Raw genomic sequence first — 15,235 nt, 5'->3', positions numbered from 1 at the left:
TGTGTGTATCTGATCTGTGCATGTGTCCTGAGACATCGGATAATGAGACCTCGGAATATGTGTGTGCATGAGTGGAAATGAGAGATGGATAACAGAGAAAGAGAGACAGAAAAACAGAGAGACATGCATTCAAGGGCATCCCTGAGAGAAATCAATAAAACAATATTCCTCTACATTTATTGATTCAAAAATGTTATGAATAAACTGAAGCCACAAATAAATAATTCGATAGTTTGTTTCTCTCACTCTCTCCCCGAAGAATTCCGTGTAAATCACCACAAAGCACAAGACAAACGCATTAGTCATATTCTCTGGAGAGCAACTGAGGTCTTTGCATTTATTGTTCATCTTCATGTAAGCACTCAATAACATGGGAAGTGGGCGGGTCTGTTGGTGTGATGAATGGGAGGCTCAGATCTTATCCTGGACCTGTCCTTGCACCAACCCAAGGGAATAATCAACATCCGAGTACAATGTTAATAGAGCCTTGGGGAAAGTAATAGCCTAATGTTGGAAACACTTTCTCATTCACATGTTCAGCTAGATCAAATTCAAGGGAGGTTTAACACTGTTATTGACACTAAATATACATAACTATCCTTAAGAACCTAACATGCTTACACAACAACTCCCTTGGACATACACTACCGTTCAAAAGTTGGAAAGAGTCTGTATATACTTTTTTTTACTGTTTTTGGAAGAAACTAATGCTCACTAAGGCATTTATTTGATAAAGTAAAAACATTAATAATGTGAAATGTTATTACAATTTAAAATAACTGTCATACATTTTAAAATATATTTCTATGAAGGCAACGCTGAATTTTCAGCACCAATTACGCCAGTCTTGTCACATGAAACATTTCTTATTATGATACTGAAAATATTAATACATTAATATTAAAGACTTAACATTTTTGTGGAAACCGTGATACCTTTATTTTTCAGGATTCTTTGATCAATAGAAAGTTTAAAAGAAATGCATTTATTTGAAATAGACTTTTAAAAGTCTTCACTGTCACTTTTGATCTATTTAATGTTTCATGGCTGAATAAAGTATTAACATATTTTGAATGATTTGTGTACTGAAAAGATACACAAAAATGTAAATAACTGGGATGGGGATTGAGTTTAAACAGACACTAATCGAGCAAATCTGTGACATTTAAGACATCTGAGGTTCATTTCAAATCCATTGTGATGCTTAAAAAAAACTACAGATGAAGAAGAAATATTTATAAGAAGCAGTTGCCGAAACACACACATGCACACAATTTGTGTATTATCATTCAAATGACCACATTTTCTGAATAAAATACACATTTAAGGCAACATCATTGAATCTAATCAACAACATTGAAAGTTATATAGATAAAATGCAGTAAATTCACAAATTGGAGTAAGGGTATAAGACCATTCAAATGTTGAGATGCCACGATATCTATCCAATTATCAGCAAGTGAAGAACATATCAAACCACACATACACTGCTTTTAAATATAAAATAATTTTCAAACCAAAATCTTAAAAGAGATGCTTCAGAGATACTAGCAGCTACTTTGAAAGAGGTACAGTGTTCAGTAGCAGAAAACATATAAAGGGAACAACAACAACAACAATAATAATAGATAAATACATACTGCTAGCAAACATGCTGCAGTTATATTGACAAAATGTTCATCATTCAGTAGGACAATGACACATTCAAGCACATTCCCAAATACTGGAGTGGCACAGGAAATACAATGACCGATCAAAAAAATCATCAAACCATTGATCACTTCAAGCAAACTGTTGCACTATTAGAAAAATGCATTGCATCATTGCAGCAACTGTAAGAAATATCTAAATTATTATACATTAAAATAATTAAAACATTTATTTAAATACAATACAGTGTATTATATGTAATTCAGGAAAAATGTAAATTTTTGTTAAATGTCTGATGCTTTATGTGATGCGTTATGAGTAGCATTTTGAGGTGTGTGAAGTGAAATGTTCTATATGAGCAGGATAGTCATGGATGGATTGAAATATATCTTTCATATATGGTCATGTCACTGGCTTTCTTTGCCTTTGGGTGTAGTGTGGAGTGATCCTATTTCTCTGATACTCTGTCTTAAGATGTCCCCTGACAGCCTTATAAAGCCTCCTGTCAACATCTATTTCCCAGTGAATGTCACATCTACATTAAGGCAACATGCTTTAACTTGCATTTACGACATATACAAAGTTCAGTCATGCATATTATCACTTATATTAAAAAACATCATCTGTAAAAAGATATGCTGTAAAACAGGAATTGTTGTGGGTTGAGTCTCCCGTTTCTGCCCTCCTCTCACATTTACTATTTGAGCCAAGTCATGTCTGCAGGGCGAGAGACGTACCCATTACCGAGATGAAAACTAATTTTGGAGGCTAGGTATGCTTCAAGTGTTCTCCGAAATCAAGTACACAAAGAGGAAAGTATTTTCCTCCTGCCCAGCCACCAATCTGTCAAAGCCAACCCCAGGGTGGGTGCCTTAAAAGCCCATTTAATTGATGGAGCCCGGAGGTCACGATGAGACAATATTTGATATAGAATATAGATTTTTAAAGCACACATGGGCTCTTAAAATGAAAGGTGGATGAAGAGAGGAGGGATGGGGAACAGACTTGCGCAGTTGTGCCACCCTCCCAGCTCTTCGCTACAGCAACTCTTTCAATCATTCAGCTAGAATTACTCACATTTGAGGTCTTGCTTTACCTTTCACTGAAGCCTGAGTTTTATTCCGGCTCATTTAGAATTCGAGAAAAACAGATAAGAGATTATTGATTAGCTGTTCCCAAATATATATGACACAGAAAGCAATAACAGCACATTTACAAGTGAGATTGCTTTTATAACAGTTTAATAAACATTAAATTAATATATTACATTTTACTCAATATGTTACTCAAATTATACATTTTAGACTGAATATTGCCAGTTGAGGCATGTTCACGCCAAGAATGATAAATATAAATGAATGTTTATTTTAACGTTCTGTTTATTATAAGTGCACGCTGCAGTCGTGGTGTCCGTTGCTTTAAATGTTCATGTTCTCAAAGGGATTCTAACAATATCATTCATCTGTGTCGTTATTGTTATATAGTTGTTTGTGGTGTGGACTTCCCTATTCTCATAGAATTAGAATGATTTAAAAAAACAAAAACATTATAGTGTCATTATTGTCCTGGTCTGAACAGGTCTTTACTCAGTCTGTTAATGCTCTGCCAGTGAAAAGAGTTCCAAACTAAAACCACAGCAGAAAGACCATTTACACATTTCCAAACAAAACACAATAGTGGTGTTTCATTTCTGAATGAATCAGCGTTTCTGAGGGAACTGTTTGTGTGAACCATTCATTAAGACAGCCATCAAAACTCGTTAAATACAGTTACACCAGCCCCGACTTCATCTAGACACATACTGGATAAGAACATCCTGAACAAACCTGCAAGATCCAACAAAAATATACGAGTTCATGATGCACTGAATCCGGTAAACCTAATGTTAATGTTTGCATAGTCAAATAAAGTTATAAACCATAAAAAAATCACTTTTCTCTTCCCCTTCATCATCTTTTTTGTGAAACTTCTGATTTTCTCTCTACCTGTTAGTAGTTTCAAACGGGACTGCCTGAGGTAAGCTAACTGAGAAAATGATAGGAAATAAATCATACACCGGTTAGTGTGGTAAGAGGCTCTGGAAATTTCTTTAATTGCTTCGCCCAGTGCATTTCTGTAGAGAGAGACCCCTTTTTATATCCAGTAAGAAAGCAATCTGCCAATCAGCTGTGTTTTACCTAGTTTCAGGGGTGTGTTTTTTTTAAAGAGAGAAGACAAACCTGAAAACCCTGTATTTATTTACTCACTGTCATGCCTTTTAAAAAAGAATCTTCACATATTTTTAAAACCATTGTAACCACAGGCTGTCATTCTCCAAAATAAGAGAATAAACAAATTGGTAGAGACCAATGACATGAATCGTCCAATTTGCGCCATACTGGCATATTTGATTAAAGAGCTGGAGGGAAAGATTATCAGTGAATAATAACTAAAACTACATGCTGTTTCTCACACAAACCTATTATAAGGCTTCAAAAAAAACTTACCATATGGAATAATTATAGTGCTTTTTTATGGTGAGAAGAAACCTAATTTTGACGAGAAAGAAATCCTTTAATTCTCCCTTTTCCTTTGTTTTATTGTGCTTCACTCCTCGCCTCTTCTAATGCATTCAGGGTAAACAGAGGATTTCTTCTCCTTGCTCTTTCTCCCCACCCATTACACATCTTTCACACTTTAATACCTTGGAGACAGCTGGAAAAGGACAACCTGTGTGCTATTCCCTCGCCATGTTGACACTGAATCAGTGCTGCAGGTCAGCAGTGTGAGATGAGAAATAATGACTTTCTGTGGAGAGAGGGAGGTGGATGTTCCTGATTCACAGGCGGTCGGGTTAAAGTGCAATAGCTTTACAGTTCTTACCATTGCCGTAGTGAGGCCAGGACCTTCCCGTAACACACACAGTACTATACAACAAGCCGACATCACTAGCTGTCTGTCACCATGACAACTGGCACACACACACACACAAAGGGGCTAAACACACTGCAAATCCACTTTATACCCGAAAGGACTCTATAATTTTTAGGTCTATCAAACATGCACAGAAACTCTCTATTGTCTGTCTTTTACCCACAAAAAGTTGTGGGTAAAAGCAACTATCAGCCATTCACTATTAATGTGCAGTCACGCTACACTTCGCGCTCTATTCACTTCTGTTCTCATGCATTTGAATTCAAGCACATGCTAGGGATCAAAGACGTTTGGTGACCTGCAAATGTGTATGGCTAAATTAAATTTGACCAATGGAGGATCTGAACATCACAGATTGACCTTGTGGCTCAACATAACTTCAAAGCTCCATGGTTTGCAGTGTTGCAGCATAGGCTATATGATGTAATTTCACATATCAGTTTTTAGGGAGAAATAAGAAATAGATAAACAGAAAAAATATATATTTAAGTCCACTTAAATATAAATATTCTAGAAAAAAAATCTAGAATTGTTTTCACTTTATTCTTATATTTATATGTTGTGACCAAAGGTCCTTGAGTGTGACATCCTGTTGCAGGGTCCAAAGTAATTTTGCCTGCTTAAATTCAAGTGTCAGTGTGTCTAGAAAGCTTCTTTTTTTTTTTTTTTAAATGTAAAAAAAAAATGCAGGTCTGTTGGAGGAATAACCTCTGCGCTGCCCCACTGGCTCCACAGAGAAAAGGATAGTGATAAATAAAAAGGTCACTTTTTCCATAGCAATTAAAAAGGGGCAAGTCCATCAGCTAAATATCACATTGGAATTCTCAGAATGCCACCTGCAGCATATTAATGACCATTTGTTTCTCAAGGTTAGGCCCGTTTGTTATATTCTCTCTGCTTGTTGCTTCAGTAACAGACAGACATTATTTGCTCAGATTGTTGTGGGAATCTACAGAGCTTTTCAGCACATAATCAATACCCAAGCTCTAGGTAATAAGCAGAAACCAACAACAAAGACAGTTTGGAGATTTAGACCACTGTTTGTGATATACAGTTTTTATCAACTCAACAGAAATACATTTCAGAATCCTATTGTGACTAGAAGCACCCAGCATTCATAAAACGGTTTTACAACATTTCACAACATTGCATTTCAGTTGCAGGTAGATATAACGTTGAATGTTATAAATATGATGTTTACAAATGGTCCACATAAAAAAAGACCCTAGTCCACATAAAAGACTGAATCATTTATGGAATATATGGGTTTAATATACTATATATGTATACTAAATAATGTACTTTGTTTGTACATTCAATGAGGCATTTCAGAAACATATTAGTGAAAACAGAATTAACTGATTGTGGAAAATTATTTGGGTTATTAATGGGTTATTTAGCGCATATGCCAAACATTTCACGTATACATTATTGCCTTGCATATTACTTGTATGTGAATCGATGTTTTTATTTTATTTTATGGACAATTGTCACAGTTATGCACTGTTTTGGCTTCATTTTCATTGCGTTCAATTCCTGTTGTGTCTGGCTTTGTCATGTAGTTTTTACTTTTGTCTACAATGCCTATCTTCTTCACACTCAGACTAAATGCTACAGAATAGCGGACCTCCAAAATGGATTATAAAACAGACGCCATTCATCCTGAGGAACAACCAACACCTATACTTACACAGGCATTTTTGTCAATTTCTCATTTTGATCATTGATAGGTCTGAAAAAACGAGTACTCAGGGGGCGGGGCGTGTCCGTCATGGAGATAATGAAAATATTTCAAGACTGTTATGAAAAGTAATGTTGACAAATAAAAATATGACATGAAAACAGGTCTATGAAAACAAGAACATATGACTATATGTTTACACTATTTTTTTTTACAGTGTATCTATGCAAGCTAGGTCCCATCACACCATTCAAGTGAACATTGTCATTAATACTAAACATTCTTAAGCATCCTAGCAGGTAATAGGGAGAAAATATGTATTTACATTTTTGAGTTTCTATACCACCAGTGTACCATCATTTGCATCTATCGCTTCAACAAAAATGTTTTGTTAGTCTAATAAGGGGAAACAAGTGGTAGAGAACAGCCCTTGTTGCCATGGAAACCATTACCTACCAAGGATGAGAAAATAATAAGTCTATGGGAGTGGCAGGGGGTGGGGGAGTGTGTTACCAAACCCAAAGGGAGGGAAATAGTGGGAATGTGGTGCCGAGAGAGGAAAGGAGAAGAGAAAGATGTAACTGGGGCTCAAGTGAATTGAGCTCATGGACCATTTCTCCACCTCCACCCTCAACTCCCAGTGCCGTCATTACCACTATCAACAACATTTGTCTCTGCTGGGGCCTCCCATCATAAAAATCACATCATCTCTCTTTTTTACAAGTGTGGTAGAGCAGCTCAGGCTTGCCTCATCACCCATGGAGGATGGTGTTTCAGTCCAGGGGCCAGCGACATATTGTATCCAGAGGGAAGGAGCTCAAAGAGTTCCTACACCCTATTATTTACTGCTCGCTGCCCACGGAGCTGCACGCTGTCCAAACAGGCATTCCCGACAACTCTCTGCAATGTTTCATTTAAACCACAGGGTTTAAAAAAACGCTGGAGGAGATCACATTTGTCTTTCCAGACACAGCTCTCTAATGTAAATAAATACATGAAATGCTGAAAAAGTGACAGTTATCTGTTGAGCATTCGGTCTGGCTCACCGTACCAGACTTTCACTTTCCTACATAGCCATGTTTTGTCTGTAGCTGGGTTTTGGTCAACAACAACCCAGAGCAAATCCCATATACGGCAACTTAATTAGATGGTTTCCCGCCTCTTGACAGTAAACAGCTGAGGTGAGGGAAACTGTATGAGGCATAACACATAATGAAGCAGAATCTCTTAACGCTGAAAGTTGTGTTGACATTTGCTTCCAGGAGTAGGCAATTCCCCTGACAACTCTGCACAATATTGCTGTTCATAATTATTGGCGGAAGCGAAATAAACATGAAAAACAAGAATTTGGTGGTCCCGCGTCAGCACTTTAGGGTTACACCACGTCTCGCTCCTAAACCTACAAGGCATACAACCATCATGGTTCCTATAAAACAATAATTAGAAGTTGGTCCCAGAGTAACGTCATTCAGAGGCAGAACCATACAGGTTTTATGAATTTGCACTTAAAATAATTACGGCATAAAGTCCTGCTTCATGCACATGCCCAAAATTGATTTGTTCAAAGAGGACACAAACTAATTTTAATCCAATTTAGCCCACAGAAAGTGGATCCCATGGTGATAAGTGTGCTACTCATGTGTAACAAAAAGGAAATGGATTGTGTTGGCTTCATTTAGTGTAATGGACAATCTGCAATGGAGTGCACTGGAGAAAAACACCAACATGCTGAAGCCTGGATTTGGCAATTTGATCTTGATTTTGATCTTGAATTTGATCCACCAACTGTGCCATGAGAATCTTTATATGACAATGTGAGGGCCGAGAGGAAATCAAACTTTCTCAAGAGTTTTGCATTGTCTCCTAAACTCCATTTAGTATAGAGTATTTCATCAAATTTAAAATTTAATTCAAAAATCTGTCCTAAAAAAAATAGCTATAATTTCATTAACATAGAAAAAAATATCAATATAAATAAAGAAAGAATTAGCTTAATTAAAAAAGATAAACAATATTATGTATAAGTAAACTTATTAAATTTATTGTTGTGGAATTATTATGGAATTACCCCCAATTTTATTTAGAAGATATTTCCACTTATGGACTGATATGGAATGATGACAGAATTTTTAATTTGAGGTGAACAATCCCTTTAGAGCAGATTCAGATTCAGATTTTTTTATTTAGTGCCATGTCAGGATTCAAAGCTATTTTCATGGCAAAAATTAAATTACAAAAATACCAATATCATATAAATACAATAAAAACCACATAAACAAAAACAGCAAGTCATATTATACAAGATTTTTTAAATAATCCAAACCATTTTCAGGCATAATCTTACTAAATAAGTCCCTTTAGAACAAAGTTATATTATAAGTGCTCAACTTTATGCAAATTAACTGCAATGCGATGTAGCAAATATCAATAATTGCTGGGTTAAACACACTGTCAGTGTGAAGGAGGCCTTAGATATTTCCATAAATGTTTTAAACACACAATACACAATGCACATATTTATGAACAAACATGAAACACCTGCCATTACTGAAGCATCCAACACAAATCACAGCATAAAGAAACAGCTCCACCAAGAAACATCAATGAAGCCAAACTAAAAAACATGTCACAACAATTATTTAGACGTTTTAAAATGTTCCTTTTAAATGCATGTGCTGCTACAGTATAACCCTATAGCTTTTGCAACACCCATTAGATTGAAAATCTCTTTAGATTTTCCTCTTGGCAAGAGTTAGAAGGGAGGTAAATTCCTATATTTCTTTAGGATCGGGCCACCAGTTTTGCGGGTCATCGAATTCACTATTTACCTGCAATAAATAGGAAATAAGCAGTTCCATCTAATTACTACAAGAGCAAAAGATCATTCAGTCCTTACAAATTGTCATTTCTGTTCACTCGGTGATGCTTTGGAGGACTGCAAGCGAGATCGTGTATTGATCACAATATTAAAATTGATTTTCTCAAAATATACTAGAGCTTTCTCACCTCAGCCTTGTAACTCTTCAGTGAAGGAGTTACAATGAGATCATTGTTAATAATGTTGGAGAGTAATAAAAAAACAAACCATTATTGGAAACCATTTTCAAAGCAACCCAACAATAAGATTATAATTAAGACCATAATTTCTGAGGTTGCTCATTTGACAGGCATCTTCATAAAGAAGAGCACTGAAAAGGGGGGATGGTGATGCAGCCATCTTCCAATATCAGTTGGGTACAACCAGTTCCAAGATTAATGGCTTAGCAGGCCGTGACTTATTACAAATCTACAAAGAACAGGAAGTGAAAAGGTAATTAGGCACTTTCCAATACTTTCAACCCTCGAATAAAATGAACAAAATATATGACATGCACACACTAACACAAACATCTGAAATACCAATGCTTAGCTTATCTATTTCATCCAGTAAAGCTATATAGGCTGTTTTATCAAAAGATCCTGATAAATCAAATCTTACAAAGTACAATAAAAGACACACTAAAAAAACAACAAACCACACTGCAGAGCCTCCCACCAATCCCTCTTGTTCCCCCTGACTCCTTTCCATTTTTATCTGTTATTTCATAACATGTCAATACATAAGCCAGAGGTGACAACCTGTTCAATTAAATGGCACAGTGGCAAAATGAAATGTGATGGATAGGCATTTGGGCCCCAAGGAGAAATGTGAGCCTCCACAATCCATCTTTTGAAAAAAATACACAGCTGAGGTGGAGATAGGCAGTTCCTTCCATGCAATGAAGCAAACATCAAACATTGAATAATCTATCACTGCTGCAAACCAGGATCCTGCCACACTACTGAAACCAGTTCTGTTGCCAGACCTACTGACTGGTCCATCCATCAAGAAGCCCAAGAAAAACCTATGACATTTGGAGGCCTTTGCACCATTGCTTTGGCTTTGATAGAAATTACTGAGTGATAAATAGAGTTTATCATGGCTACCCTTGGTAAAATATTTAGGTTGATATTAGGGTTACCCAAACCCTTGACATTTGGGAAATGTCAGGAGGTGAACCTGGTGGTGTACGGACTAAAAAAGATGGTAGGACTGAATGAATCTGAGATTGAATGAATAGCATTCCAATCTATACTTTCACCAAACACCTATACGCTGTGTCCGAAATCATCACTATATAGTTGTACGCGAAAAACAGTACACCAAACGGGTAGTAGATATGTCCGAATACATACTAGTATTCGAAAAACAGTAGGCGAAAAGTCCACAGATAATACTTCTGGCAAGAGTCTGAAGTGCGCATTCGATGGACACTTAACTATCCCAATATTGGACAAGTGCTGAATCATGTGAAATATTATATTGATCAGCGTTTGAGACACGTGCAACAACAGACTTTACAGAAGTCAAAACTTAATGCGTTTAACTCCTAGCACTCAGATAATTGCGCATATTTATTATAACTGCGCAATTAATTTATCTTTGTTTGTAAAAGACAAAACACTATCACAATCCAATAAAGCGCAAAGAAATAAAATCAAACATACTTTTGTGATTTGTTTTGGTGGGAGCGTGCGTGTGACGTCATGTTTGCACCTGACCTGTCATCTGACTGATACGCCGTGAACACGGAAGTGTAACAACCTGTTGCCTTTAAATTCAGTCAGTCATTCATCAGCTCAAACCAACATGCGTGTCTCAAATGTCTTTGTCGGGCTTGTGTCTTTATTAGTCCCTGCTTTGGCGCTGGATAATGGCCTGGCGTTAACTCCGACCATGGGCTGGTTGCATTGGGAGAGATTTATGTGCAACATCGACTGTGATGCGGATCCTCAGAACTGCATTAGGTGAGCGCGTGACCTGATGACTGAAAAGTATGTTATTTATGTATTCTAATATATGGTCTGTATTATATGATGAATATATGGAAATCATTCAGTACCATAGTATATGTCAGACTGTGCTATGGAATTATTATCACTGTATCATGAACTTTTAAAATAGTTATGTAATGTAGTAGACAGAGTCGAATAGTAGATGAAGTGAAATTCCCAAAAATCTATAGTTATTCAAAATTGATATTTTTATGCATAAAATGGTGTTATTGGAGAATTACATGGAGACTAGAGAATGAGGAAAAAAACTAGATACCTGAATACTGATGTCACATGAGTGTCAAGACCGCTAAAGCATGTGATGTAAGATAAAAAAAAATTCATACATCTTCTCATTCTGCACTCGAGGGCAAAGGGCAGTTATGGGTCTCATAGAGTACTGTTTAGAACAGATGCTGTTTTCACACTTGCACACACAGACAATCTGTCCTGTACAGTGGACAGATGTTCGACCATGATACCCTCTTCCTAATGCCCTTGTGTGTCCTGGCAGAGAGGAGCTGTTCATGGAGATGGCAGATGTGATGGTGAAGGAGGGATGGAAGGAAGCTGGATATGAGTTTGTGTGCATTGATGATTGCTGGCCCTCGCACAAGAGGGACGCTCAGGGGCGTCTTCAGGCCGACCCAAAGAGGTTTCCCAGTGGGATCAAAAAGTTGGCTGATTATGTGGGTATATGTTGGCATCATAAAAGGCTAGAAGAGGCTGCATCTGGCTCACATGTCGCATTGCCTAGAATTGACAGATTTTTTTTCATCTACTAACTAGCCCTTATTTCATGTAAACTCATGTAAACTGGTTAATATCTGCTTATGTTAAAAAGGGGGGATCAAAAGTAGCAGCACTGATATTCTGCTTAATTTAAAATAATCGAATACAGATTTTAAATAATGAATGAATTATTTTAATATAATTTCATAATAAATGTTTGGTGTTTGTGGCAGAAAGAAGCATACATGGTGGTTACATATATGGCAATTTTATGATTTACATTATTATGTAATTGCCAATTTTATACCTTTAATGCCTTCATGTCTACATAAATGTCATCTCAAAGGTGAATTAGCATACACTTAACTTTCCATAGGGCAATAACTATATTTAGATTTAGTTGTCATTAACCAATATACCATAACTTAGCTGCTCCAAATCTTTTTGTCAGTTACATATCGCCCCCTAGTGTTGTCTTGCTTCTATCACAGTGAAACTCAGTTCTGTCTTAATGTAATATAAATTGTAAGGTGAATGTATATTTAAGAAGCTTTATTGTGTTCTCAGGTCCATGCCAAAGGTCTGAAGTTGGGAGTATATGCAGATGTTGGCACAAACACATGTGCAGGCTACCCTGGGAGTTTAGGATACTATGATATCGATGCTAAAACCTTTGCAGACTGGGGTGTGGATCTGTTAAAATTTGACGGATGTTACATGCCTGACTGGCATCAGCTGGGAGAAGGTAAGTGGATTTGCAAAATAAACTGCAGAGTTTTGTTAAGAAATTCTTTGTTGTATAACACCATTTGGATGTTTCTTAGGTTATATGAACATGTCGAGAGCTCTAAACCAGACAGGCAGAAGTATTGTATACTCCTGTGAATGGCCATTATATGAGTGGCAACACCAACAGGTGAAACACATGGAGTAACTTTTTACTTTCACAACATTGCTACCATAATGGAATAGTCCACCCAAATATGAAAATCATGTCGTTCAAGATTTGTATGATTTTCTTTCTTCTGTGCAACTGATTCAGAAGATATTTTGAGTAATGTTGATAACCACACAGTTTAAGATCCCATTGACCTTCATTGTATTTTTTTATCCATAAAATGGAAGTCAATGGGAACCGAAACACATTCTTCAAAATATCTTCTTTTTTGTTCCGAAGAAGATAGGAAGTCATACAGGTTTGGAACGACATAAGGGTGAGTAAATAATTAAATGAGTTTAAATTTTGGTTTAAACTATCCTTTTAAATAGAATAAACTAGCATTTTTGTAAGTGGATTCAAATAATGCTTCATGAAGTAGAATTCATTTTCTTAAATATTGCTTAGTAGAAAAGTGTTTTCTGTATCTTATATTTCAGCCTGACTATGAAGCAATTCGCAAGACCTGTAACCACTGGCGTAACTATGGAGATGTGTATGACCAGTGGACAAGTGTGACGGGCATCCTGGACTGGACGGCTGATCATCAGAAGATCCTGGTCCCAGTGGCAGGACCAGGTGGATGGAATGACCCTGACATGGTATGAAGCACCTCATCTGATTTACTGTTAAATCACAACCACAAGTTTACATTGGTCATTTAAAATAAGCTCAGTGCAAACTATTTTAAATCATATTTCTGGTTATGATGCCTCAAGGTGATCATAGGGAACTTCGGCCTGAGCCACGATCAGCAGCAGACTCAGATGGCCTTGTGGGCTATCATGGCTGCCCCGCTTCTGATGTCCAACGACCTGCGAAACATCTGTCCCAAAGCCAAAGAACTACTGCAGAACAAATACATCATTGCCATTAACCAGGACCCTCTGGGCAAGCAGGGCTATCGTACATTAAAGGTATAGCATCTTACCCCATTTTAGTACCAAATTACGGTCTTAACCTACCATTTGTTTCATAACGGTATCTGTCTGTGAGCTCAACTGGAATGCATTTATTCCCTGTTCACAGGCTGATAGTTTTGAGGTGTGGGAACGGCCCTTGTCTGGCAACAGGCTGGCCGTGGCAGTGATGAATAGACAGGAGATTGGTGGTCCACGCCGATTTACCATTTCTGTGGCGACGCTGCCTAGTTGGCAGCTCTGCAATCCGAAGTGCAACGTAACGCAGATTCTGCCCATGTACCAGGAAATGGGTGTTCAGAATCTCTTGTCAAATGTGATGGTTCAAGTCAATCCTACAGGCACGACACTTCTCACTGTCAACCCTATCAAAAGCTATACATGAAGACATGATTTGCAAAGCAAAACGGATTTGAAACATAGGAAATGTTTTATTGCACTAATCTGATCAAGTTACACTTCCTGATATTTTTTATTAAGATGTTTTTTTTTTTTTAACTACAGCTATAAAATCCATGTTTTACTTTTTTTACTAAGGAATCGAAATTCAAAAATTATAGTTCTATACCATTTGCTGTACTTTAAAACAAACTCAAAGCACTTTAACTCTAACACCGGCAGAGTTTATACTTTACACACCTGTATTACCCAGTATCAATGTTTTCGGTTCACTAGAAATGAACTGAAATGTACTACAGAAACATATCCTCTCGTTTACCCACGATCTGTTTGAAGACTTACAATGTGTTTAAGGGTTGCACTGTCAATTTAACATGCATAAAGAACCTCAGGGATTTTACAACTCATTGGGCAGCTTAGGGCTTGTTCTGACATCTATGCAATTGCTGTGAATCAAATAAAGCATCTGTGTAAATTTATGTGGTACTTTTGCATTACTATAATCTGATAAGCACATTACACTTATATATTAATCAGTAGGTTTCTGAAGCTGTGCTTCAGTTTATATATCCATCTCCTCAATCGAATTCTCATGTTCTTACAAACACTGGTCAGACTGACATAAAACAGAAGTTGGCCAATAACAAGATTTTCTGTACCAACAAATGTCAAATTATCATAAATGATGTGTTGCGTTTGAAAACATTCTGTGGTGGAAATTACATTTTAAGCATTGTTGGAACAAAATGGGTTCCACTTTTTCTTTACTTTTGATTCACTAACGCTAATTGCATCATAAACACAATTATGTTCACACTTTGTTGAAAATCTAAATTGATTCTTGATAAATGCACTAACTATCTTACTGACATTTACACAACAAAATGTATTTAAACAAAAACACCAAAATGTTCAGTTTATTTTAAAAATAGCTCAATGCCTTTCCAATACCTAATTGTTTATGTGTTTTATAACATAATGTTGAACCAAGTCATAAATATAACAAATTTCATTTGCTAGAGTTCATGAATACACTAGGCCTATGTAATAGCACCACCATGTGTTTTGGAGGCACATGACTTGTTTGCCAAGTGGGTCAGTGTTCATTCCTGTCCACCACACTTGCATAAATTGGTATTGTGGCTTATG

General features: G+C 36.7%; 1 protein-coding gene across 1 annotated transcript; it reads left to right on the top strand.

The window, feature by feature from the left end:
• The first annotated feature begins 10,787 nt into the window (after nucleotides 1-10,787).
• On the top strand, nucleotides 10,788-14,956 carry gla (galactosidase, alpha). Its single transcript, XM_079630887.1, has 7 exons — nucleotides 10,788-11,071; nucleotides 11,613-11,787; nucleotides 12,398-12,575; nucleotides 12,655-12,746; nucleotides 13,208-13,369; nucleotides 13,487-13,684; nucleotides 13,797-14,956. Exons 1-7 carry the CDS (start codon nucleotides 10,914-10,916, stop codon nucleotides 14,070-14,072), a joined length of 1,239 nt encoding a protein of 412 aa, XP_079487013.1. The 5' UTR covers nucleotides 10,788-10,913; the 3' UTR covers nucleotides 14,073-14,956.
• Nucleotides 14,957-15,235: the final 279 nt, after the last annotated feature.

The sequence above is a fragment of the Phoxinus phoxinus genome (assembly GCF_949152265.1).
Source record: "Phoxinus phoxinus genome assembly, chromosome: 12".
Lineage (NCBI taxonomy): Eukaryota > Metazoa > Chordata > Actinopteri > Cypriniformes > Leuciscidae > Phoxinus > Phoxinus phoxinus.
Note: the sequence above shows the minus strand (reverse complement) of the source record. Positions and strands in the feature narration are given on the sequence as shown.